Genomic DNA, 27,458 nt, shown 5'->3' with positions numbered 1-27,458 from the left:
GAGTAAAAGTACAAAAGTATTGGCTTCAAAATGTACTTTTCAAATGCATAAAAATCTTTTGAAAATAGCAGATCGACAAGCTTGTAGAAATACCTAAAAATTGCACTTAAGTAAAAGTACTTAGTTACTTTACGCCACTGTTCGTCTGTTCAATGCTGCCTGCCATGCCTGACCCATTACAATTTCCATTGAATCAAAACAGCGACGATTCAAAGCCATGCATGGTTCTTCACAGCTATTTGTCACCCGGAGGGGGGTATAACTGTTGTGTACGAGTGTACCCTTTGTGGCTTGGCTACAGCTCGGAATTCAACACAGGTTCGTCACTAGGTGGTGAGAATGGGCAGCATCACACCAGATCACTGAATCACTGAACCGTGTCCCAATGTCATATAAACTCACATTACACTTTGTTGGCTGTGAAACTATTTGCTGCTGATGATGTGGTGTCTGTCTCACTTGCAGAAGTGTCTGAGGTATCTCTGTCTTAATTCTTAGAGCATACTTTAAGCTTACATTATGCTTACTGTATATTTGATATACTTTGTTCATATTCTTCATACAGATTTTATGTTTTATATCTTTCTTTGTATAATTCTTAAGAAACTAGGACAACATTTTAAAAAATCCACCTGTTCTTGTAACACCTGAAACTCTATATATGTATATATATACATTATATAATATATAATATATTGTGTGTTATATATTGTTATGGTGTGTATATTATATTATATATTATAGTATATATCCCATTATAATGTATATTTACTTTATTATCAATGTTGAAGATTTAATTGTACTGTGGAGCTAGCTATCAATGTAGTAGACGGATCATGAGTTTTGTGTTGTATTGTGTGTTGGATGAATGTTGTATGTGAATGTATGTAATAATATAAAAGAAATAATGTAATGATGATATGTTTTAAGACCCCAGGAAGAATAGCTGCTGTGTCTCACAGCAAGCTAATGGGGATCTAATAAATAAATCAAATCAAATCTGTGATGTGGAAAATTAAGCTGAAGTTGGAGATGTAGAGCCGTTTGTTGAATTGTGCTAATCAAGAGGTAAAGCAGAATCCAACACCCACAATATACGGGGAGCTTACACCATGAGCACTTACCAAAGACTGCCAACAAAAGCGGTTCATTAGTATAAGGCAGGCTCGCCGTAACTTTTAACGAGTTGCAGTATTCCCTCTGCAACAACTGTACCGACTTTGTGCCTGCAGTGCTTGGCAGCAAACACCTGGCGGCTGTTCCAGCTTGGCAGCCAACTGATTAGCTGGTGTTAGTTAGCCAAAAAAGCACTCTATGAACATTCTCAGACCAACGGGGTGACCATATACACAATGAACACATAAATGAATTCAGAAAGGTGTCCTGGCTCTTTCTAATAACGTGCTACTGTATGTGCTCTTTAATAATAATAAATGCAAGGACTTGTCTAGACAGTTTGTCTTTTATTTCTTTTTGGTATTGCAAATTTGATGTCTCGTGTGGTGTAAGAAATAGAACAAAAATGTGATTGTGTCTGAACAGGTCTGATTGTTATAATATATACTGCAAATTAAATCATTAATTGAATAAATACAAATAAACATAACATTTTCAATTTGGAACCGTTTCCTGGACACTTTGGTTGAGGAAACGTAGATGCATGCAGAATGCATAGGCCTAATTATGCAAAATGCTAATGCACAATATGGACACACTCGAGCCAACTGGAATCACTGCAATCTCTCTGCACGACGACGACGCTGTGATCCACAGAAGCATCTCCAGTGCATATGTCGCGTGACGGGGGTGCGTTGCATACTGACCAGTGCATGTGTCGCGTGACGGGGGTGCGTTGCATACTGACCAGTGGTATGTGTCGTGTGACAGGGGTGCGTTGCATACTGACCAGTGCATGTGTCGCGTGATGGGGGTGCGTTGCATACTGACCAGTGGTATGTGTCGCGTGATGGGGGTGCATTGCATACTGACCAGTGCATGTGTCGCGTGACGGGGGTGCGTTGCATACTGACCAGTGGTATGTGTCGTGTGACAGGGGTGCGTTGCATACTGACCAGTGCATGTGCCGCGTGACGGGGGTGCGTTGCATACTGACCAGTGGTATGTGTCGTGTGACAGGGGTGCGTTGCATACTGACCAGTGCATGTGTCGTGTGATGGGGGTGCGTTGCATACTGACCAGTGGTATGTGTCGCGTGACGGGGGTGCGTTGCATACTGACCAGTGGCATGTGTCGCGTGACGGGGGTGCGTTGCATACTGACCAGTGGCATTAGTTGGACATTTGTTGTACACAGTTTCTCCAGCTGAAGCCTTCTTCCACGTCATCAACAGCAGGTACTCGTCCTTGCAGATCTCATGAGGTGCTGCATGGGGGAGATGACAAACACAGAGGGAATGCTCAGCGAGAGGCAAATACAACTAGGCATGTGGGGTCCACGGAGGTCCAGGGGTCCTTCCGGGGGGTTGCAGGGGCGTTCCCAGCTAAATGATCACAGTGGTGGAAAAGTACACTTTTTTTACTTAAGTAAAAGTAGCAATACTGCAATAGAGAAGTATTCCATTAGGCCTACAAGTAAAAGTCCGGAATTCAAAATGTATTTGAGTAAAAGTACAAAAGTATAAAATGTACTTAAAGCTCCAAAAGTAAAAGTACTCATTATTCAGAATGTCCCATTTTAAGTTTTCAAAATGTATAAAAAAAAACTTTTTAAAATAGCAGATCGACAAGCTCACAATGCATTGTGAGTAGATCGGATATTTTCAAATGGCTGAAATGTATATTTCTGAATTATATTTTTGTAATTTTCATAATGTTGCTGATGTCTGAGGTGAGTGGGTCTTTCAGTACCTTCATGATGCTCAGTGACATCATATCATCCCTGTTTTTTTCTACAGGCAGGTGTTTGGGTGAATTTCACCTGTGTTTAGTGATAGTGTGATAGAGAAAAATCCCATACACCTACAATGGATCATTTTATTTTTTTCTCACATGTCCCAGGAATGGGTGGACCAAAGGAGAAGTTCCCAGCTCCATTTATTTATTGAGGAATATGTTTGAAAATACACACGTTTTTCACCGATTTTGCCCCCCTATGATAGTTTGTATCTCTGAGAGTGTACACATGGAACCAAATGGACCCTCCATTTGTACTGTATTCATGCTCAAGAGTAAAATTGAAACAGGGGATTTTACGTGAACACATTCTCGGAAACACACAAAGCACGAACATGAGCCCACGTGCACACAGAGAAAATGCTAGAAACAGAAAACACGTCGACTCAAGATTGAAATTTGAAATCAATGTTCTTTTGCGGCAGCCCCCAATCTTATTCCCAGTACGTACACAGCCCAGTGCTCTGTGTCAGTGTCACTGCCTCAATACAGTATATCTCATTCCCTCTTCATCTTCCTCCTGTCCTCTTCATTCATCTGTGTCCCCCCCCCCCCGGCCCCCACCTCACTTTCATAACCCTGATGAAAAACACAGAGCGTGCCATGCAGCTCTCTAAAGATATTCTGCAGGGGTCAGACAAGTGCAACGCGGAGGGATGGAGAGAGGGGCTCTTTGTCATCTAAACATAATGCTCCTCTGGAAAGCCATGTGGACAGATCCTTGTCTCATGTAGCAGAGGGATGGGGGTAATTCAAAAGCACGGGCAGTGATAGAGGTTCGGCTGCAATGCCCTGGACACTCACAAGCGTGTGCGCGCACACACGCGCGCACACACACGCGCGCGCACACGAGAGAGAGAGCGCAGAGACACACTAAGCATATTCACCAAACATAGCCAGACACACTCACAAGCACACTCATACGTGCGCATGCGCACACACACAGTCAGAGACATCCTTATTAAACCATTCAGTTTGCTGCAGTAGCTGACACACTGACAAATCGCACAAAGCAGGGCTTTGAACAATCCCCCTTTGCCAGGGTAAGAGTGCACGCACGCGCGCACACGCGCACGCGCACACGCACCCGCACACACACACACACACACACACACACACACACACACACACACACACACACACACACACACACACACACACACACGAGGAATGAAGCAAGCAAGAGAAGAGACATAATATTTTGAGAGAACAGAAATAAGGTTTGAGGATGTTAGTGAGAAGCGCAAACAAAGGTACTGCAGTGGACAGAGTATAGGTCTACTCTAGTCTAGTAAATACTCAAGTCAGTACAAATGACGAAGTACACAACTGTGAGCTCTCCCAGTAGCCAATTTTAATATAGGAGGATATTTGAAATTGGGCCTAAAGTGGTTAATTCATCATAATATAAAGAGTCCATTCCTATGAATGTATTGGAGTCAACAGTACACCATTTATATTTAATCTAGCGGGGTGAAAGTCATCAGCTTGCAAAAAAGTTAAAACAAAAACGAATAGGCCTACTGTTAAAAAAAATAGCCTACAGGGTTTAGGTACTCGAGACACACAAGAACTATGGAGGAACAAGCTCTCATCCGTATTGGCTATGTTACAGACAGTGTTGACAGATTTTGTGAGAGAAAAAAAGCAACCAGGTCTATGAAAACAATCCCGAAAGAAGCGACTATACAGTAGGTTACATATGAGCCCTTTAATCATATACATCGGCTATTTGAATACAGACAATCTACAAGCTTGTATATCCACTATTTTCAAAATAATCTTGAAGAAATTATTTTTGAATATTATTGAAACACTCTAACAACACATATCTAGTATGTGGGTCCCTGGCATGAAAAAAATAATCAGATGTGGATCTGCAGACAAATACATGTGGGGGTCCTTGGCATGAAAATGTTCGTGAAACACTGGTTTAAACAACATTACACAGCAAGACATGGCATTATGGTACGTTACATACACACAAGAAAAGCTCTCAATCACATGTTCACAATTCACATATGTGTGCACGCTCACGCATGTTCTCTCTCTCTCTCTCTCTCTATATATATACAGTATGTAATAGTGACAGTATTGTGAAACAGTCAGACACAAAACGGCCCCACACACACCTGACTGGTTGTCTCTCCTTCCCCCTCTGCCCACTAACGCCAGTGCTCCACCGGACACGTTGCGTCTCCGTCGCGTGCGTCAAAAAACGCACCGGTTAAATTTTAATGCACGCGTCGCGTCTCCGTCAACGCAACGCGGGCAGTGGAGCCACCCTTCATTGATTAAAAAGGGAACATTCCCTGACGGAGACGTGACGCTGACGCGCCCGGTGGAGCCCTGGTGTTAGACGGATGTCCCTGGATGAATCAGAGAGAGTCCGATCGAGGCCCGATCAACTTAAGTCATATCATAACTAGTCAGACGTGGCCCCAAATGAGCTTCATTATTTCAACTGGTGAAGACGTCCTGGAAATGACGTAAAGATCATCCCCATATGGGCTGTGGCCATATCTGGCCTAGTCCTGAACGTCACCGGAGTCACCGGAGGACGTCATCATAACGCCATCATGACGCCATTTGGCTTGCTGGGTAAGCTTTGATTAGACAATAAATAACATGTATTGGCGGTGGTATGTTCCCCGACATGATGCAGCAAATGCTGTTATTTTCTGTTTATCTGTTGTAGAGTGCTATATAGTCTTATCAAGAGCTGAGTCAATCCTATATTGATTGCCTGCAGAGCCAGGGGAACAACACTTTCAGCCTTAAATGGCACCGTCAGCGTCGTTTCCGGCTTTAGGCTTATAGGTTTGGTGTTTAAGTTTAGGGTTTAATGTTACAGTGTAAATTAGGCTTAAGGGCCATTCACACACACCAAGCACGATAATACCTACAGTATGTGGATAATTAAGTTAGCGTCTACACTGAAGAATGATGGAGTTATGTAAACAATGCATCAAACACACACTGCACAGTCCAACTGTGTCAGGGCCCACATATGGAGGGAGAGAGATCTCTGACACTGTGGTGCGGAAAGACAGGATATAATTATGGATCATCAGACTAATTATTAGTTGTAAGGAGGTGAGCCTTACAAAATATATGTTCTGATGGGGCAACCTACTAGAGGTGTGTACAGTTGAGCCACAGCTCTCTCTGGTGGACAGACTGACACAAATAGGCTAAGAAAACAGACATTACACAACAGTTTTGAACCATCTCCACTGCTTTGTTTTAGGAGGTGGTGGGCAGTGTTGATTTCGTCGACTAAAACTAACTCGTCGACTACCTTTTTCCACTGACGAAAACTAAATGGACACCAAATTAAAACTAAGCTATGATGACTAAAACTAAGACTAAATATACTGACAATTTCGTCAACAAATAATAAACTAGACTAAAATGTTAGGAAGGGACTAGTGGACAAGAGATCCACTAAAAGTCATTTTACAATTAGTTTCATTCTGAAAATAGACGATTTACAACGCGTCGCGCTGCGACGTGGTGTGAGCTTGTAGATCGGCTATTTTCAGAAAGTGAAAAAAAAAACAGTCATTACGACAGCATCAAGTTCCGCCAAAATACATTTTGTTCGACTAAATCAACTGTAGATTTAATCAACTAAAACATTCCAGGTGACTAAAATGTGACAAACTAAATGAAAACTATTTAACAGTTTGACGGCCGCTAATTGTTTAATCCAGTGTTCCACCGCGCGTAAAACGCTATACCCGACATTTGTTTGATGCGTTTAATTCGCCGTTTTAAAATAATTAAAAAGAAACAGCGGATTTATCCGGGACCTGATGACGAGGCCGTCACGTTATGATGACGAAACCGGAAATCAAGTCATCATCTGGGCTGCTAGGGCTTCTGGGAAATTGAGGCCAATGCAAGTGAACGAGAGGGGAGAGACAATCTTGGCTCGCTTTGCTCTTTGTCTGTGACCCGGATCAAGGAAGTGGCTTTTTTGTCGGCTCAATAACCAATGCGGGCAGTGTTTACATCTGGATTTTGGGAAATTGGGTTTGGCTTTTTTTTTTTTTTTTTTGTCTGTTGCTGATTGGAGTGAGCACCTTGTGCCCTTGTGCATCGCAAAATCGGAAAGATGGGAACTTTTAATGGGACCCCTAAGTTGCCCGTCATGATAATTGACCTGAGCAGAGCAGTAGGAGCTCGGACTGGAGCGATCGAATCGAAAGGTGGACACCATCCTGGGGGGACTCGCCACTCAAGACCGGAAAACAACAAGGAGAGACTCAATGCCCTCATTTTCCCTGCAAGGTTTGTTGAGGGCCAGAGACATAAGAGATGAATGAGCCGTTACATTCCCCCCCCCTCTGCAACATTGTCCTCCAGAAGAGAAAAGACAGTGCTGAGGGAGAGCTCCTCCACCACCCCCCCCCCCCCCCCCCCCCCCCCCCCCCCACCCCTATCTTCACGGACACCTGTTGTTGTGACTCTGGACTGGCAGAGGACTGAGTGAGGACGTCTCTATAGCAACTTGTTGCTATCTTCCACCACGAGAATTGACCTTGCATGCATCCCAGAAGAACTCCAGGCTAACTCTCACACACACACATGTGACTAATAAGTCACATACACTCCCACACACACCCGCCTCCCATCCCACCCCCCCCTCTGGCTTTTTTTCCTCCGCAGTTTCTTCCTTGATGGAATGGCTTGGGAGTAGTGCTTTTTTATGCCCATACCACCCCACATCCCCCCTCACCCTGAAATGTGCCTGCACGAACAAGTATTACCAACCTTACTTGAATTGTGATGTGATGTCTTCACCCCCCCCCCCCCCCCCCCCCTGTTTTTGTTTTTCTGAGATGTACGGAGATGAAGTCTTGGCGCCGCATGAAGCTGGCTGCCTGTTGTTGCTGTTGTAACACTTCAATTTCCACTCGGGGATTAATAAAGTATCTATCTATCTATCTATCTATCTATGTCCATTTATGATAAGCAGCTAGCTATATTCTTCAATTAATTTGAATTCAATTAAATGTAATCGAGTGCAATACGTTACGGAAGCAGTGGAGGGGAGGCGCGGCGGAACATCCAGCATTTGTTAATGTTTAGCTCCCACCCACCCGCCCACGCACGCACACACGTCTGGGGGTTATTTCAACCACTTTCAATCTGGCATCTCTATTTTGGGCATGTCATTATACCAAAAGTTCCTCAAAAAGAAGAAAAACAAAAACAAAGAAACGAGAAGAGTTAAAATACAAGATCAACATGCTCACAACGGGTCACGATGCGACATGCGAGCTTGTAAATTAGCTATTTTATAATTATGGTTAACTTAAATTCCTCAAAGGAGCACTGTGCACTCACTCACCAGGACACTTGTTCTCGTTGCAGGCACGGACCTCCTCTCCTGAGCCGTCACAGGGGTAGGTCTGGACCCCCGCGCCCTCACACATCCTGAAACGGCTCTGCCAGCCCTTGTCACACGTCTTGCTGCACAGACTCCAGTGGTTCCAGCTCCCCCAGTTCCCTCCACCTAAAAGCAGGGCCGACAAGGACAAGCAGGAGAGGAGTTGAGCCTCGTTTACACTTTGTGGTATTATGGTGTTGCGTGCTGAAAATAGACAATCTATAGATAGTTCTATACAAGCTCAAAAGCTTTTTTGTAGGTAGGCTATTTTTGTCGCACGTCACCATCATATGATGGAGCATAAATTAAACCAGCTGCGCTAGTGGTTCTCAAACATTTTCTTTTTTCAAATGTTTTACTTTGGCTTTTCTGCCTTTATTGATAATATCAAGTGAAGAGAGACAGGAAAGAGGGGAGAGAGAGAAGGGTAGAGACATTCAGCAAAGGTAGTCATGAACGGGACTCGAACACGCAACGCGCTGTCAGGCCAAAGCCTATGTGGCATGCGCCTGGACCACTTGGCCAGCGGGCGCCCCCTCAAACATATTCATGTCAAAGAACCCCAAATAGATATTTGGCCAGGCCAGACCCCCTCAGGGACCCATTGGGGTCCCCGGACCCCACTTTATGAAGCGGTGAATTAAACTTTATTTTACTTTACTATATAAGTACATTTAATTAATTTAAGTAGTTTTGAGTTGAGGTATTTTTACTTTACTGGAATATTTACCATTTACACTACTTTTACTCAACTCCACTACATCTTTTTGTTTTACTAATCCTCCACACACACACACACACACACACACACACACACACACACACACACACAATTCAAAGGGCTTTATTGGCATGAGAAAACATACGTTTACATTGCCAAAGCAGAAAGCACAATACGACACACACACACACCTGCGTCCGATTACTAATCAAGGCCACGGCCGGTTTAGAAGCAGTGATTGTGGGCAGCGTGCAAGGCACTGCAAGCTTGTCCTAATAATGTCAATACTGTTGCATGCATTTACAAATTATTCACAAATGCACAGACCTTGCAGGCGTAACACATTCTGTTTATTGTAACCTGTGTTAAAGGAGTCAATGGTAATTGTTTGTCACCTGTATCTCCTTCAGTACAGAAAATCCTCTGTGTTAAATGGTGAACTGCTGAACCAGAGCAAGACTAAACCATTCAACTTAAGAATGGGGGTTCCTGGGGGAAGGTGCCAAGTACTGTAGAGGAGGAGGGGTGTTTGACCCTGTTGTCTTTTGATGGTTTGATGTTCCGTAGAATTCAAATCCAAAATGGTGTTTGGTTGAAAGTGGAACATCTATTTAAGTGGTGGTTTGAGGTTTACCATATTTCTGTGTTTGTGGTAGGATCCTCTCCTATATAAGGGAGACTGCAGGTACAGAGAGGCAGAGACACGGTTATGCTGGGGTGGGCAAGATGCTAACAGCCCAGTGAGAGCTGCCAGGGCTATTTAAAAAAATATATTTGTATAGCCTACCGGAGTATTTGACAACTTGAAATGGAACATTCTGCGAGTACTTTTGGTACTTTAAGCCAATACTTTTGTACTTTTACTCAAGATCACAATACAAATCCTAATCATTCTTCCTCCACACTGGGAGAAAAACAGCATCTGAAAGTTTGATGGGGCATTTTTTACACGTGAGTGCAGTTAGAACTTTTCCATTGCATCTTATGAGAGGTGGTGTTCTTCTGCTGCCTTTATGCGCGCGCATGCCGTTTCTTATCAGTGTGACGTCGTCTGATAAGGCGTCTATACACTGGGCTCACTGCTAAAATCTAAAATATCTAAAACCACATATTACACACAAAGACCCCCAGGAAAGTGTTTTAGATAAACGTCATTAAAATGTATTTTTTTGCAAAAGGGGTGAAGTGTCCCTTTAAGGTGGTGGATGAGAGAGGAGGTCGAGTGTTGGAGAAAGAAAAAAAGAAGCGCAAGAAGTGGAACCCAAATCAGGTCAAACAAGAGACCCAGGCCCTGACCAGAACAAAACAGCCTCACAGACCAATACGGGTCACAATTAAGTCACAAAATGCCTATGTGAGAAACATGGAAATCATATTGGACCCAAATACAGGGACACTGTTTGGGGTGCGTGCGTGCGTGCGTGTGTGTGTGTGTGTGTGTGGGGTGTGCGTGCGCATGCGTGTGTGGCAGTTTGCCACATAATACAGTCAGATTGCTATTCCAGCTATCACAGAGTAAACTTTGCATGTAGGCCTACTTTTGTTGCCAACATATTCATCCTGCTGCACACAGGTATATATTCTGTTATTTCTGTATATCTTTGGTTGCTAATTTATTCACCAATTTGCTGAAATGCCACATACTGTATATTCTAAATATTTTATTTTTGTTTTATTGAAAATCTTTCTGCAAAATATACCTATATCCTACCTCCAGTAATCCAGGTAAATGCAAGTCTAAATTGTAAAATGTATACTTATACTGTATATTATATGCTAGTCTATCATCATTCACTACATCAATGTACAGTATGCGGTTCCTGAGTGCATATAGCCTACAGCTACAGAAAGGTAAAGTAAGCTTTAGTGGCCTCAGGGGGCAAGTGGCTTAACGATAGCAGTAAATAATGGAACAATAGACTGCAGACAAGACATAAATACACACAGAAACAGCTGTAGTTGGTGCGCATGTCACTGTCACCGATGTTATTGTCACTTTGTTGTCACTATAGAGCCATTAGAGGAAGTAACAAGAAAGCCAGACAAAAGGGGGGGCACCGTGTCACATCTATTCTACAGAAAATCACAGACCCATTTTGTTTAAAAAAAGCCTTTTATATGGCTGAGAATAAAAGATCTCATGTATCTGTTAGTGTCAACTCTATAGACAAATCCGCGGAGCGCTGCCCTCGGCACAATAATAACTACGGTGCCAATCGGCTCTCATTACCGCCGCTTGACATCACAGTAATGGTTGCCGCTCGGTGGATTTGTCTATAGGGAGGTAAGTCAATTATTAAAGTTGTATGTTAAGTGTGCTAGCCTGGGAGGCCAGGAGATTACCTGAGCTTTCTGTGTGACGGCCCTACGGCACACGCACAGTATTTTTCCAGCATGTTTTTCACACAGAGACTGCTGAACTAACAGATCATAACAGGTGTTAAAACTGACTCAATGCACACAGTATAAACTGTGAAAAACAGTAAAACAGTCCAAACCTGTCAACGTAAAAATGTCCTTCCGTCCTCAAAGCCCAAACCGCACCAATGCAACAAAACAGTTTTAAGGACATGTCACACCAATGCAACTCCTTACAACTGCCATTGGGGATAATGGATTCATGCAACTACTCGCAACGCAACCGTTTGGTTGCAAGGAGTTCCATGGCGAATCATTGGTGTGGATTGGGCCTGTGAAAAACTATATTTTGTTTGCCTTTTTCACACCAAGTTCTCCTACCATCATCCATGACTCAGAGACTGACTATTACAATATAATCTACATACTTGGCTTTGAAACAAGCCATTTGTATAAAAGACAAATAAAAGTGGAGAAAGAACGCAGTCCTGAGGAGACCCTAAGGGAAGACGAGTTTGTACTAGACAGGGAAAAAATGAGCTCAAATGTTCTGTTCTCTGTTTGTCAAACAATCAACCAACAATGTTAAGTAGCCTATGTACAAGGACGTGAGACTGAATACAATTAAGAAGCTGAAGAGAAGTAAATGAATCTTGCATGTTTGTTTTTTCCAGTATACTGTAATGTGTGTGCTGTGAAATGTGCTGTGCCACTGAATTCACACCAACAGCGGTATTCGCACTTCTACATTCGGAGAAAGAGTGTAATTCCATGCACTGTCTATGACAAGGAACGACCTCATTGTAGCAGGAGGTCGAGCCAGCCAAAAATGGTGTGGAAAAACAAAGGAGCAAACAACCCGAAGCTCACTGTTGTCTGAACTAGGCGTGGAACTAGGTGTGTGGATGTGGAAAACCCTTAGAGGTCACCTTTTGTGCCTAAGGCACACCAATGGGCAAGTCAAAATATCAAGGCACTGGGTTTATAGCAACTGTGTTCATAGCAACAACAACAAAATCACACCCGTGTGAAGTGAGGGGTGCTCTTATCATCATACATCATCTCATTCTCCACCAATGGCACATATCCCACCCAATCACGCCGGCCAATCACAATTTGTGTCTTCAATGTTTGTGTTTTCACACTTTTGTCACTTTTGTTACACAGACACAGACCCTCAAAGCTGGACATACGAGGGTTTAGCGCCCCTCAAAATATACAATCAACAAGCCCACACCGCTTCACAATGAATTGTGAGCTTATAGATCTGTTATTTTCACATTTTTTCCCCAAAGGTATTAAGTCTCATCATGAGAAGCCCTGTTGTAGGCATGTCTTACCACATGAAGGGTTGGTGCATTCTCTGGTCTCCTGATGGGAGCCCTTACAGTCGGCCCAACTGAGCACCGAAGAGCCACACTTCCTCATCTTCTGCTGGGTTCCTTTTCCGCACGTCACACTGCACGTGGACCACGGAGCCCACTCCAACCACTGTCCTTCCACTAGGGGCGGATAGAGAGAGAGAGAGACAGAGGGGTGGATACGCAGGGTAGAGGAACAGACAGGGATGAAGAATTTGAGGTCCAAGGCAGAGAGAGAGACAGTGAAATGAAATGGAAGACATGGCAAAGAAGAGATTTGAAAGAGAGAGGGAACAGAAAACAGAGTCAGCTGCCACGTAACAACAAGGACATATGGGGCATAGACGAGGTCAGAGAACAAAAGTCGCATGTACTGTATGTACCGCAAGTTCCACAACACATTGTGAACTTGTAGAGAGCCACTTTTCGGCGCACGACACTGGCATGCCACAAAGTAGAAATGAAGCAAAAGAGGCTGCAGAGACTGCTAGATTGTCCCATAAATAGCAACAGACCAACACAATTATCACACCATGGACATAACGGTATGTACATTTCAACTTTTCACTCTATTCTGCCGAGCCTGATTAAGATTCCATTCATGCATTGTTGTAAACCAATCCAAGAGTTCAGACAGAGTGCATTCAATTACATTCCCTAACTTTCTTTAATAAAATGTCCCTTACCAATTTGCTCATTGCAATTAAACACTGCATTTCATCATTCGACTATCAAAATCGACTTTGGTGTATATTGGGAGTGTACTGTTGCGGCTGCTACATTTAAAAAGAAAGGAAAAGAAAAACATTATTAAATGCATTTTATTCCAGTAGAAGCAATAGACACAGACGCGTTCAAATACTGAGGGAGGGGGAATAGGCTGCGCCGTTGGTGGTAAATTGACTTGTCAAATGGAATATGCAAACCAAATGCAGAATAGTGGAAGAGAGGCATTGAAAGAGCAAGCCTTTTTGATGTGCAGAATAACCCTTTTGATCTATAATCAAATCAAGTTTTATGCTACTAATGGGTCTCTTTTTCTGTTGACGAACTAACTCGTTTGATATTGTCATTGTTGTAGATGTAGATCAAGGAAGAAATCAAAAACACCCACACACGGCCTTCACTTGCTCAGTGAAGAAATAAAATAAATAATGTTTAATAGCAACATTTCAGTCAATGACCTTATAATATATTCATGCTCATCTGATGATTGTCATTGTAAAATGTTGTAAAGGGAATGATGGGAATTAGAACAGTAATGGAGTTGGTTAGGGGTCAGGATCACATGTGCACATCTTTGGCACAATGGGGTGAAGTTCAATATACACAACTACTATAGGCCTACTGTACCAGTAAGACACCCTGAGGGCGAGAAGCATCCGCCTGGGTCACAGCAGACTGCGGGGCGAGCACTGGCGCTTTGGCATGGGGGGTCAAATCAACATATGGAATGAAGTCTGTACTGGCCATATATGGAGCGTGTCTTTAGTGTACAGGGTTTGATGAGGTCAGATCAACATATGGAATGTCAGAACAGGTCAGCTCCATATATAGAGATCTAAGGGTGGCGGCGGGGGCAGCAGGTGGTGCCAGCTAGCGATGGCGTCCTCCATGAGACTCTGACGGTGGCGCTGTGGATCGTGTACGCTTCCACCTGGGTGACGGCAGACTGCTGGGCGAGTGCTGTCGCTTTGGCATGGGATCAACTTTGACCAAAAAATGTACAATGATATGGCCGGGTTCATGGCCATATATGTCTCCATATATGGAGCGTGTCACAAGGCGTGATGTCACGAGGCGTGATGTCACAACATTCCCATATGGCCTTAATATTGGTGACATCAGGGATCTCCATATATGGGCATAACAGGGATTGTTTGTTTTTTGGTAAGAGCCTATCAGTGATCTGCATGCAGCTCAGTCATGGATCCATTATTATTTCAAAAGATAAAATTCCAACATGTTCCAAGTATTTCATAAATAATACTAAATAAATAAAAAATACTTTCCATAAAAAGCAAGGTTAAGAAGTAGTGAAAATAGCAGATATACAAGCTAGCAATGTGGCGCGAAGCGACACGTTGTGAGCTTGTAGGCAGTGGCGTTTCCAGGAATTACATTTTGGGCAGGCAAGATGTGTTAATTGTCGTCCCCCCGCGCACAATCGTAGCACTAAAGGTTTTCAAAGAGATATACCTGCCAGACGAGTAGGATACAAAGGCTGAAAGGCACGCATTTACGTTCCAATGGGTGATTGAGGGTCGCGCTCTACCGCAACGGCCAATCAGCTGTCCACGAATAGTTCTCAGGTCTTGTTTTTGTCCTCTCTTTTTTCTCATTGTATGGATTTTGGCCAGGCCAGAAATGGATTTGGACAGGCGGACGCCTGTCCTCGCCTTATTGTAGATACGCCACTGCTTGTAGGTACTATACAGTACGAGTTGTGTACTGAACGACTGCACACTCACAGTATAGGGTCGTGTACTGAGTCACTATACAGTAGAGTTGTGTATAGTATAGTATAGTATAGTATAGTATAGTATAGTATAGTATAGTATAGTATAGTATAGTATAGTATAGTATAGTGCTGTACGGTAGGGTTGTGTATTGAAGGATTGTACAGTAGGGCTGTGTATTGTACAGCAGGATTGTGCAGTAGTTTTGTGGCAGGAGAAAAATGGTGATCATTGTGTGACGTTCGGAGGAGACAGCGGAGCTGAGGGGAGATGCAAAATCAAGCAAGACGAGAGCAGTATAGCTATATGCAGATGAGGCATGCTGTACCGAGGAAGAATAACTGGAGATGGGGAGTTGGTATAACGCAACGGAGAGATTCCTCTCCCACTGTGAGACAGACAGGTACGCTTGGCAGCCTGTGTCAAAGTGTGTGCAAGCTCAGAGTAAAGTGCTCGAATTAAGCAATATATTACACAAGAGCATCACTGAAGTGGTAACAGCAGTAAAGCACACGCTTGAGTGTAATATTGTGAATAAGGTCTTTATGCTATTCAACAAAATCTAAACATGTCACACATTTAATGGGGAAAACTCGGGAGTTTGCAAAGTACTAGACATTGACGATTCCAATAGCCTAGTAAAGCAAGTCAGCTAGACTGCTTGTAATGGTGATGAGACATATTTCATTTTTGGAGCACAGCTGAGGTGTGCTTTATCATGATTTAGTCACAGCTAGAGAGCCTTTCTCAACCAATCAATATGCTTGGCCAGAACCACCTGTATAATATGAGCATCTCTCCTCCCAATAATGTATCATAGATACATAATTGTATAGCCTAATGCCAAATGTATGCTCAATCTCCAAAATAGCCGATCTATAAGCTGAGCTCACAACCCACATCTGATACATCTGTGACACGTTTTGAACTTAGATTGTCAAACTGTGGTCAACGACACCATCACATGGCGATGTATAAATTGGGCTTAATACAGTATACTGTGCTGTGCTGTGCTGTGCCTGCTAGGACAGACATACCAAAGGGTATACATATACAAGAGGAAGTGAGAGGAAGTGAGTCTGGAGTAATCAGAAATGCAATGTTCAAACATTGCATTTCTGATGACAATGTGAGATACCATTACAGTGTGTGTGTGTGTGTGTGTGTGTGTGTGTGTGTGCGTGCGTGCGTGCGTGCGTGCGTGGATTTGGACTTTGGATGAATAGCTGCTGCATGCCAACGCAGAAAAAAAGTACCTGCAAGGAATTTTATTACATTTTCATTTAAATTGAATTACAGAGCATTATTATTACGTTATCGGCAGATATTAAACGTCTTGGCTGCTACACCCCTTCTCCGCTAAGTTAAAAAAAACGTTGGCATATAAGAATGATGCTACTCTCTTCTGGCTGTTATCCACCTCCCCTACCTTTATTTAAGTTATAATACCATTAGACGTGATAAGACCACGGTCACTCTTTCAAAACCCAGGACAGGATGCTCTCTTTTCTGCATCAACAACTACTGTAACAACCGGGGTCCTGTTGAGCTATACTGTTGCAGAGCCATGAGGCCCATAGGGCAGGAGCCTCTATCTCCTGTTTCTGTAGCGTGAGGCAGCTTGATGTACAAGTAAACCCCCTGGACATGACGCTAGTATGTCGCAGGGACTTACCCCCAATCCACCCTTTGATGCTGAGTGCCAAGCAGGGAGGCACTGGGTCCCCATATTTCGGAGTCTTTAGTTAGTATGACCTGGCCGGGGATCGAACCCCGACCAAAAACAAACGATAAAGTGTTTGTTCAGTAACAGGGGCCTCCCCATCTCTCTAGCTCTATAATAAACAGAAAATACATTTTCAGGTGGGTTGCCATCAGGAGAGAGTACCCTTTCATTAGCTTAAATGTGTACCCTTTTATCAGTGTTCCCAGTTCGAATTGTGTCTGCTCATTTATTTGCTCACTTCCAATTTCACTTTGTTTATCCTGTATCATCCTAAAAATGGTGTCCCAACTTTAAAATGCATTGTCTGTTTACTGAAGCACAGCAGAGACGGGGAGACCCCTGTTACTGAACAAGCACTAGCAATGATTGCTATCAGAATATAGAGCTATTTAACACTTGTAACAAACAGTTCTTCTAATAAAGCTGCTAGATGTTCAGTAGCCAAGCAGCATACTGTGGTCGGCAGCAACATTCCTGAAGAAGATCCCATTGATCGAAAACGTTGAACTAAGTGTTGCAGACTCTATTTCTTTCTCTTGTGGGCAGCAAGCCACAACAGCCTGAATAAGGCTTGTATACAGAGCAGTAAGTCAAAGCTCTGTATAGTGTCATTATCAACGTCAACAACTCAGACTCCAGCAAACACAATCTTCATTACTAAAACCGTTAAGGGAAGTGAACACAAGGCTAAAATGTTAAGCAACAAGGGCAACTGTGACTATCATTAAAACAAACATTTGTACAGCATAATTACAGTGTAATATACTGCATGGAGGCGTGTGTTATTTACGTAACAGTTGTGAAGTAGCACGACCGCCAACAACCCCGCACCCCCCCTCCGCCACCCACTCGCCGCAATTTGTCATTTCTGCAACCCGTCTGCAATTAAGCCGGTGCCATTTAGCCCAAACATAAGCCCTGCGTGTGGATGTGTTTGTATTTGTGGGTCACGTGGTCGCCCGGGTTTCACAGAACTCGGAGCAGTCACCATGTTTGCTGGCTCGCTCCAGCCAGCTCTCTGCCTACACATGCAATCCTCCGCGAGTATATACTTGACATCAGCAATAAAACAACCCAGATATGATCCCATCATTTATGCATGGCTGCCGTTCGCCTCCTTCCCTCACTTCTTATTGATGTGTCTTATTTGAAGCAAAGCCTGTCATATTAACATTTACGACACCTCCCACACACTGTGTACGCGCGTGTGTGTGTGTGTGTGTGTGCGTATGGGTGCCATGCATTCCTCTACACATGTAGGAGCTGGTGGGAAGGTGAAAGAATTAATTCAACAGTGATAGAGTTTAATTCTAATGAATTCAAATTTGTCAAAAAGAAGATGAAAGAGGGAGGATAAGAGGGAAAATGGAGAACTATATATAGCAAACTGTATCATATCAACCGCTTTATAGGCACGCACGGCAGCTGTGTGTGTACATAACAACTATAATGTAGTGCGTGGTGACACCCCCCACACACACACACACACGCAGACATTTGCATATTACACACACACCATCACCATCAAAGCTGTAAGCATGTGACTCCTCTGTCATGAGGTCTGTGCTGGTGTTCCTCATTTCAAAGGACCATTGCCTTTGAACTCCCAAAAGCACTGCCTGCCAATGAGCTGCGATAGATTCACTCTCAAATGCATGCATGCACACACACACACCATGCACGCAAGAAAGATCGCATACACACACACACAACGCACGCACGCACGCACACACACACACACACACACACACACACACACACACACACACACACACACACACACACACACACACACACACACACACACACACACACACACACACACACACACACACACACACACACACACACACACACACACACACACACACACACACACTTCTTTTATAAGCTGCACTCCCAAACCCATACAGTTCCTCTCGCTTCATCGCTGCTCCCAAAACAGAATGGCTGAAGAATCCCAGAGGGCAGAGGGAGAAGAGAAATGTCTCTCTTTTATTTGAACTGATAAAAGATATGCAGTCTGGTCTGGTTACAGGTAGTGTGTGTGTGTGTGTGTGTGTGTGTGTGTGTGCGTGCGTGCGTGCGTGCGTGCATGCGTGCGTGCGTGCGTGCGTGCGTGCATGTGCGTGCATGCGTGTGCGTGTGTGTGTGTGTGTGTGTGTGTGTGTGTGTGTGTGTGTGTGTTTGTGTGTTCAGTGCATCATGCAAAATGAAAGCGTGGAAATTGACTCATAAAACAACTTGGCTACTATTTATGATTATGTCTTAAATTCGATATGAACCCATATGCTATTGTGAAGCGGGGCAACAGAGAATTCACCTTCTACGAAGACGACATTCTATTTCTGTCAGGTCTTTTTTTATTTTCATAAATCTTTCATTGAGAGTATTCTGAGCTTTTCTTTTATCTGCTGGTTTCAAAGCCTTCATGCGGTAAAAGGTAAAGAGCCTGACAGTGTTGTGAAAAGATTATCAAGTTAAACCATTAGAGCTCAGTTATTTCCGTAAACAACCGAGAGCTGAGAGCATTTCTGGCTTTTCCTGGACATGGTTTTAGCAAGTGAAATGTCTCTGCTGCCATTATTATTACCCGCTTGTAAAAAAAAAAACTAACCGCGCCAGTTGCCATTTCTGCAGCCAAAAGACCACCGGCGGTGCATTGCTAAATAGCTACTTCCCACGGACAATCAGGATCAGACCAGGGAAATGTTTAAATGTCAGGAAGCTTACCCCACCTCAGCCATTTCTCTATGTCCCCCTCCACGTATGCCTGACTGTGGTCAGAGGCATTGTTCAAAAATGTATGTTCATCCCCTTTGCAAGCTGACTTCTAAATGCTCCAATGTATTTATTTCTAGTTTTCTGTTAAGAATGTCAAGATGGTTGTATTCAACATTTAGCTCCTTGGAGTATTGTGATTGTTTGTATGTTGGTGTTGTAGCCTATGTGTTTCTCTGCACACGTGCTGCATGAAACGAATTGTGGCTTCATTGTCTTTTGAATTCAATGTAACCTTCTTAACCCATTTTGGGCGGGAACCCCTTTTGGTGTTAGCATTATGTTATGCTTTAGCTATTAGAAAAATAGCAGATCTACAAGCTCATAGCGCGCCACCGAGTGGCGCGCTACGAGCTTGTAGGTCTGCTATTTTTGAAAAATCGATGAACGACTGACATAGAAACATAGCATTTTCAGAAAACTGTCAGGATGTAGAAGACATTTTTAGAATCTGATCTCAGGTCAAAATGGGTTGAACAGCAGATTAATTGAGAAGGAGATGGATGAAGAAGAGAGCACACGTTAGAAAACAAAATGTCCTAGGACGTACAGTTAGGACGTACAGTTAGGACGTACAGTATAATGCAATGCAATTCATACAAAACTGAATTTGTGAACATATTCTACATACATGAATTTATGAATGCATGAACACTGACACCTATGGTGGGAACTGAGAATATACATAAATACAAATGTAGATCTCTTATGTAATACAGTATATGCACACACACACACACACACACACACACACACACACACACACACACACACACACACACACACACACACACACACACACACACACACACACACACACACACACACACACACACACACACACAGTTAGTATCCATATTCTTCTCCTCTACTTTAACAGAATAAATAAATAAACATAGTAGCCTATATAGTAGCCTATACCACATGCATAACCAAATGCATAATTTCTCCTCTAAAGTCAGAGAAGAATGTTAGGCCATTTGAGAAATTCCTCCCATACAAATGATATTATAAATACATTGAGAATACTGCAGCACGCCACGGTCACCTGTGACTTCATTGTGCAAGCTGCTCTGTGGGAGTGTATATGCAGTCCGTGTCACACAAACCTCCCCCAGGCTTTTCCTCGGAGCCTACTCTGATGAGACCTCATTTTGGCCGCCGTTCGGCCCAATTCCAACTCTAAATGGCATGAACTGATGAAGACATTTTGGGCGGACCGTCTTCTCAGCCAAATTGGAGCGGAGCTGCCAGGTGCACTTGACAGTATAATGGAATGGGGCCACGCACGGCGGCGACTTATTGCTCCTCCTGACAAGGTAGGCCTAACAGGTAATCTCAGCGAGACAATTGGCAGAGTGCTGCACTCTGGCAGAACCACACATGGGTCACGGCAATCCAAATTAAGCCAACCATGGTATCGAAGCCCAGACCTGAATGGCTACGGGTTTTGATGGGGCCCCAGGTCAGCCAGAATGGAAGCACAGACCGTGCGATCAATATGGGAATGGAGTGATAGCGTGACCACGGGTCAAAGGTCAAAGACTTGGTTCATGAAGGGTCTATAGGAAGGCAGTAGTGGGTAAATTAATAATATGGGAGACAGGGTTGTAGTGGATGTGTTTAACGCAAAGGTGAGTGGTAGTTAGAGTCAGTTGCATAACATAACATTGGAATGCATATGCATGGAAAACCATGTATGAGAGATATAAAAATAAATAAATAGATATATGTTTAATTCATAAGAAAGAAATCCAGAGAGAGAGAGAGAGAGAGAGAGAGAGAGAGAGCAAAATAAGAGACAGAATGAGGAGACAGAAAGAAAGAATGTAAATGGGGCATGGTACTAACCAGGACACATGGCTATGTTGCACAGTTTGGTCTGCGTCTTGGGCCCTCCACAAGCTGTGGCCCCGCCTCCTCCGTTCACACACTTCCTGGTTCGAGTCCTGGAGCCCCGCCCACAGGTCACAGAGCACAGACTCCATGACGCCCATTCCTCCCATATCCCATGCACTGCAAACACCCACACACACACACACACACACATGGGGATGAAGAATGAGCATATCCCATTGCAGGCATGCAGCCAAAAGGCTCTGCAAGCGCTTAACTGTAGTCTGGAGGTTTCAGAAGGTGGCATGTAACCGTTTCCTGTTCCCGTTGAGTTCCCAATAGCTTTTGTTTGTTTGGCTGAGTTGAAACACCATGTAAAACCTTCATAATATGTTTGTTCTAATACTGTATGGGACCTCAATGGAAACAAATCCTCAGGATCTTTTGGGGTTATCCTTTTAGACCAAGTGTATGCATTTATGTAAAGTATTCAATCAATAATTGCATCAATCAATTCAATATATGCATGAATGCATGAATGCATGAACGCATCAATCAATCAATCAATCAATCAATCAATCAATCAATCAATCAATCAAACTTAATCTGCAGCCAGGCCAGGCCAATCAAACAAAGCTATGTGAAAATGAACCGGGAAAAGGAAAGGGGGATTCCAACTTGTGTAAAGTGGGATCTGCAGTAACGCAGAGTGTTAGAGAGTTAGAGAATGTCAGAGAAATGAGAAATTAACCAATGAACCACAACATGTCGCAACACGACACATTGAGTTAGATCAGCTTATTTCAACAAAATCATACAATACTTTCAAGTTGTTATTATATAATAATAATAATAATAATAATAATAATAATAATAATAATAATAATAATAATAATAATAATAATAATAATAATAATAATAATAATAAACAAGTAATCATTCACATACTGATGGCATATAGTGTGATACTGTATTACAAGCAAAAAAAAGTTGGAATGGGCAGGTTGGCATTAGAAAATCATGCTGTTAAAAGTCATGACGGGGAAATGAAGGTTATGGTTGTCATGGAAGGTACCATAATGGCTAAAAAAATTCAATGACTCATCACCAAGGCTTCAAAAGACTTCAAACACTAATTAACGCAGCCAGCGAGCATGCCCCGCACCCTTCCTTTCTCTCCCTCCATTACACTTCCCGTCCCACGCTAGAAACACACAAAATAGGACTCAAAATGGCCTGGAATAAATTAGGTCTGGAGAAGTTGCTCAAAGATTCATTGAACACAAATTAAGGGTGTAAATATATTCCACCCGTGTGTTTGAGCAGAGGCACACGTGTGCACACCAACACACATACAATACACAAATGTGGACATACTTACTCACGCTCACGCGCACATGCACACGCACACACACACACACACACACACACACACACACACACACACACACACACACACACACACACACACACACACACACACACACACCTGTACCAATACCAGCTCTGCATCGAGATAACATGTACATGTACACACTTTTCAGTTGCATGTAAAGGAATGGTGATGCAAAGACTTAAGGCCTATTCATAGTTTTCGGTGATGAGGTGACCACCGCTATCACCGAAAACTACAACATGACGTCACTGAGCTGCGGTGAAGAACAAACCACCGCTCTCCTTGGTCTAGAAGCTGGGTTGGTCCAGACATAAAACATAAAACATAAAAACATAACATAAAAAGAAAAAAACAACACACTCGCGAAACAGCTAGAGCAGCGGGAGAATGAGAGAACAAAGGAATGAAATAATAGACTATATAGAATAGGAAAGGAACAGAAAGGACTATAAAGGAATAGAATAGAGGCAGATAGGCAGTAGAGAGAAAGCAGAGGGAAAACAATGGACGAATTTGAGGAATTGTTGCTGGCCATGGAGGTTAGGAGATATGAGCACGGTGATGGACTATGATAGCCGCGTTTTGGTGAAGAGGTGACCTGCACCGAAAAGGTGGCCACCACTTCACCTAACACTGGAGTATGAATAGGCCTGTTAATGCTCAACAAAGGAGGAGAGATAATTCGAGGGGGAAAGGGCCTGAATGGCAGTGTAGTGTCAATTGAGGTCAATGAGGTACTGACAGGAGATGACTATACCACTGGAGGGATGAGAAGTGAATTTGAATGGACCGAGAGAGACTCGGGCAGACTTGGAGAGAATATTTAATGAGAGATTGGGTCCATCGAAGTAGTTATTTGAAAAGCAAAGTGCATAGTGGGGTAGATGAATCTACCAGAATGTCGAACGAGGTGGAGAACGAATGATAGACCTGGAGAGATGAGAGGCACTGAATGCTGGATGACACGATGCAGAGGAAGGGATGGGTAGAGGAGGGATAGGATAAATACTGTATAGGCTATAGCTGAGCGTTTTCGTTTTCTTTTTTCTAATATGCACTATTTCTGGATCCTGAATTCTTCCAACGGAGAGAATACCGCAACAAACCAGACTGGGCTGGGCTCAGTCATATAACTCTATGGGCTCAGTTCACTTTGCAGTTGGGAGATCGAGTATAGACTGGATACTAAAACAGCCATTCTCCGTGCCTATGGTGTGTGCAAAACAATTACCGGATACAGTAGGCGGGCAACGTTGGAGAATTCAATTAAAAAAAAAAAATGAAGCACAATGCAATAAGCAATTACTCAGATGTTTAAGAGAAAAGAAGGAGTTGAAGAAGCTGATCATAATAATGCGGCTAAAGACAACGTTTTGAGACACATGGGGAGGAGGAGGCAGGATAGAGACCCTGCAATGAGAAGTGACGGCAGGACCACCAGAAGCAAGCACAGGTAATACTACTACTACTAATAATAATAATAACTGTGCCAAAATGCAGTTTTCTATGCATTTCGGGGGGGTTTGGGTATAGCAGCGTGGCACTGGTCCGACCACTCATTAGTCTGACTCCGAACCACAACCCTAACCATAACCACACGTTTTGGGGGTTTGACACAACAACAGACCCGAAATTGGAGGGGTTTGACCCGAAATTGACCCGATTCTTGGCGTATCCCTTATTAAAATCTCTGGAAGTTCCGGGAAGAACTTCAAAGCACTTTCCCCCCTGATCCTGCCAGCATAGAGACAGAATATAAATGAACTGAGAGCCGACCAGGGTTGTCAACTACCAGAAATTAAAATAACGGACACCCGGCTGACGACCCTTATCTCTAAGAGAAATAAGTGGGCAGGTGATACAAGTCAATGAGCTGGTTCTCTCTCTAACTTGTGTCTGGGGGTAGTGGCTTCTCACTGTCATTATGATTAGTGCTAGGGACAGGGCTGGTTATTTTTTTCCCTCTACACAACACAACTTGATTTGATTTGATTTTGATTAGATTTTTATTTTAGCACAGTATAGAGCAATACATTAATTAAAGCATACAAATAAAAAAGTGAAAGTGCCAGGAGGAGGCAAGAAGCCCTGAGGGCTTATACGAGGCCTCTACCTATATAAAATACAATACAACATTATAACAAGATATAAATCATTTCCAGTAGCCATGATTGCAGTATATAAACAAAATATATAAAATCTACAACATGATTCAAATTACTTGATAATCCTTAATAGTCCTGTTCGTACTCCTGGTGAGAGCAGGAGAGGACCTGGTGAGACGTAGGAAGTCAACCCACAGTGCCTATAGTCCCTCCACGCACCGGATGGCACGCCCAGTACTGGCAGAGTAGTTCTGGAGCAGCGGATTGTGTGTCCCTGGTTTTTTCCCTAAGGGACTGACCGAGGGCAGCTACTGGGACGTAAGTCGGGACTTGATCACCCCGGCTGGGTCACCCGAGTGAGGGGTATGATGTTGGAAGACCCGAAACCCAGATGACCATCACTGAGGATACGTCCCAGTTGCATCCTAGCGATGTCTTTTAGTTCTTAGTTTCTATTTAATGACTCATAGGAATAGACTATGTGACAACCGGGAATAGACTGGTGACCAGCCGATAGATGGTTGGCAGCCGGAATGTAGATGGCACCCGGGTAAGCAGTTTAGGTTAGCGCCCCAGCCTGTGTTTGCCGCGAGGAGGATGCCCAAAAAACGCACGTGAGGCCTTTAGGAGGGCCATTCAAGCCGGAAGTGGAGCCTGCGGCACCTCTGTCGCCTTGCCGGTGGAGCCTGCAGAATCCACCACTCCCGAATGAAGTGTCTGGTGCTGGAATCTGGTGCAACGCACAAGTCCAGTTCGTACTCCTGGTGAGAGTAGGAGAGGACCTGGTGAGACGTAGGAAGTGCCCGGCCAGGAGTCAACCCACAGTGCCTAGTCCCTCCAGCACGCGCCGGATGGCACGCCCAGTAACGGCAGAGTAGTTCTGGAGCAGCGGATTGTGTGTCCCTGGTTTTTCCCTAAGGGACTGACCGAGGGCAGCTACTGGGACGTAAGTCGGGACTTACTGGGTCACCCGAGTGAGGGGTATGATGTTGGAAGATCCGAAACCCAGATGACCTTGGGATGCATCACTGAGGATACGTCCCAGTTGCATCCTAGTGATATTTTTTAGTTCGACATGATTAGAGATGACAAACTATGAGAATTAAGTGATTTGGTCAATCAGAACAACCTTCAGTTTGTTCAAGTATTTTGCAACTTGCACTCACACTGATTCTACAGGTGGCCCATACACACACACAACAAAAATTCGCTAACCGTTTTTTTGTTGGTCCACTTTTTGAGGGGCGCTAGCCCCTACTATGTCCAGCTTTGAGGGTTTGTGTAAACACAAACATTGTCTTAACACAAACATGGAATGCCATTGACAATGAATGGCCAGCTTTGAGGTTTTGTGTAAACACAAACATTGTGTAAACACAAACATTGAAGACAAAGGTGAGGACGCAAATTGTGATTGGCTGTAATGAGATGATGTATGATGATATACAGTATGATGATAAGAGCGCCCCTCACTTCACACAGGTGTGATTTTACTCTGCCATTTCTTTATGATCTTACATTTTTGTTAGTTTGCACACGCACAAAACAGTTTCTGTTATTTTTTTTCTTCTTTTGTGTAAAACCGCTTTTTATGAACCCTGATCCATGCATGGATGTATGCTGTACCAGATTGAGTGATTCATTGATTCATATAGCAGCACACTTAATATTCAGGCTTCCTCAGAAATGCAGCAGAGAATCTCATCACTCAAACCCTACACAGCAGACAAGAGACTAACAGACTTCAGACCATAATACATCACAACAGCACACAACAGACACAAAGTGAGATATTATGATTCAGCCAAAGACGTCCCCCCCCCCACTGCTGTGGGCTTATACAACATTGTTTATTCGTCTGAAACAAATCGCTATCCCTCAAACTCAGCACTAAAGTAAGTATCTGAAGTCTGTCCGCGCGCACAGCCAATCAATTAGCCTATAAGCTCGGGCCTAGCAATGACTGCAGGCCACGGGAGATAATAAAACAGAAGAGAAATATTGAGGCTGAGATCGAGACAATTTAGAATAAATGATGCGATAGAGAGAAAGGGTAGAATTCATTAACACAAGTACAGTGGATACATGACAATGAAGGACAACTTTGGGGATACATAGGAATGAAAAATCTATTGTGTGTGTGGTGCCACCTATTGGTGAGAATATATTTTATCTTTGGTAAGGCAACATCTGCGCGCGCGGCCGCGTGTGTGTGAGTGTGAACATCAGCTAATTTACTATGAACTAACTATTTAATGCTGTCTTGTCGTCCAATAGAGCATGTTAGACAATGAGGGTGGCGCCATTAGGTTTGCAGTGGGAGGTAAACCAGAACGTGTTTGAGCACACAAGAAAGAAACAAAAGAAATTAAAGATAATTAAATATCAAAATGAGAGGCAATCTG

General features: G+C 43.4%; 1 protein-coding gene across 1 annotated transcript in view; it reads right to left on the bottom strand.

The window, feature by feature from the left end:
- Nucleotides 1-27,458, bottom strand: part of adgrb2 (adhesion G protein-coupled receptor B2) — a 538,535-nt gene that overhangs the window by 156,252 nt on the left and 354,825 nt on the right. The window contains exons 5-8 of the mRNA XM_079522669.1: nucleotides 21,568-21,732; nucleotides 12,730-12,891; nucleotides 8,272-8,436; nucleotides 2,281-2,382 (exon numbers count right to left, since the gene is read on the bottom strand). Of these exons, the coding sequence (XP_079378795.1) occupies nucleotides 2,281-2,382; nucleotides 8,272-8,436; nucleotides 12,730-12,891; nucleotides 21,568-21,732 (594 nt within the window). The remainder of the gene's footprint in view (nucleotides 1-2,280; nucleotides 2,383-8,271; nucleotides 8,437-12,729; nucleotides 12,892-21,567; nucleotides 21,733-27,458) is intronic.

This window comes from Electrona antarctica, assembly GCF_951216825.1.
Source record: "Electrona antarctica genome assembly, chromosome: 15".
Lineage (NCBI taxonomy): Eukaryota > Metazoa > Chordata > Actinopteri > Myctophiformes > Myctophidae > Electrona > Electrona antarctica.
This window is presented reverse-complemented; position numbering and strand designations above follow the sequence as displayed.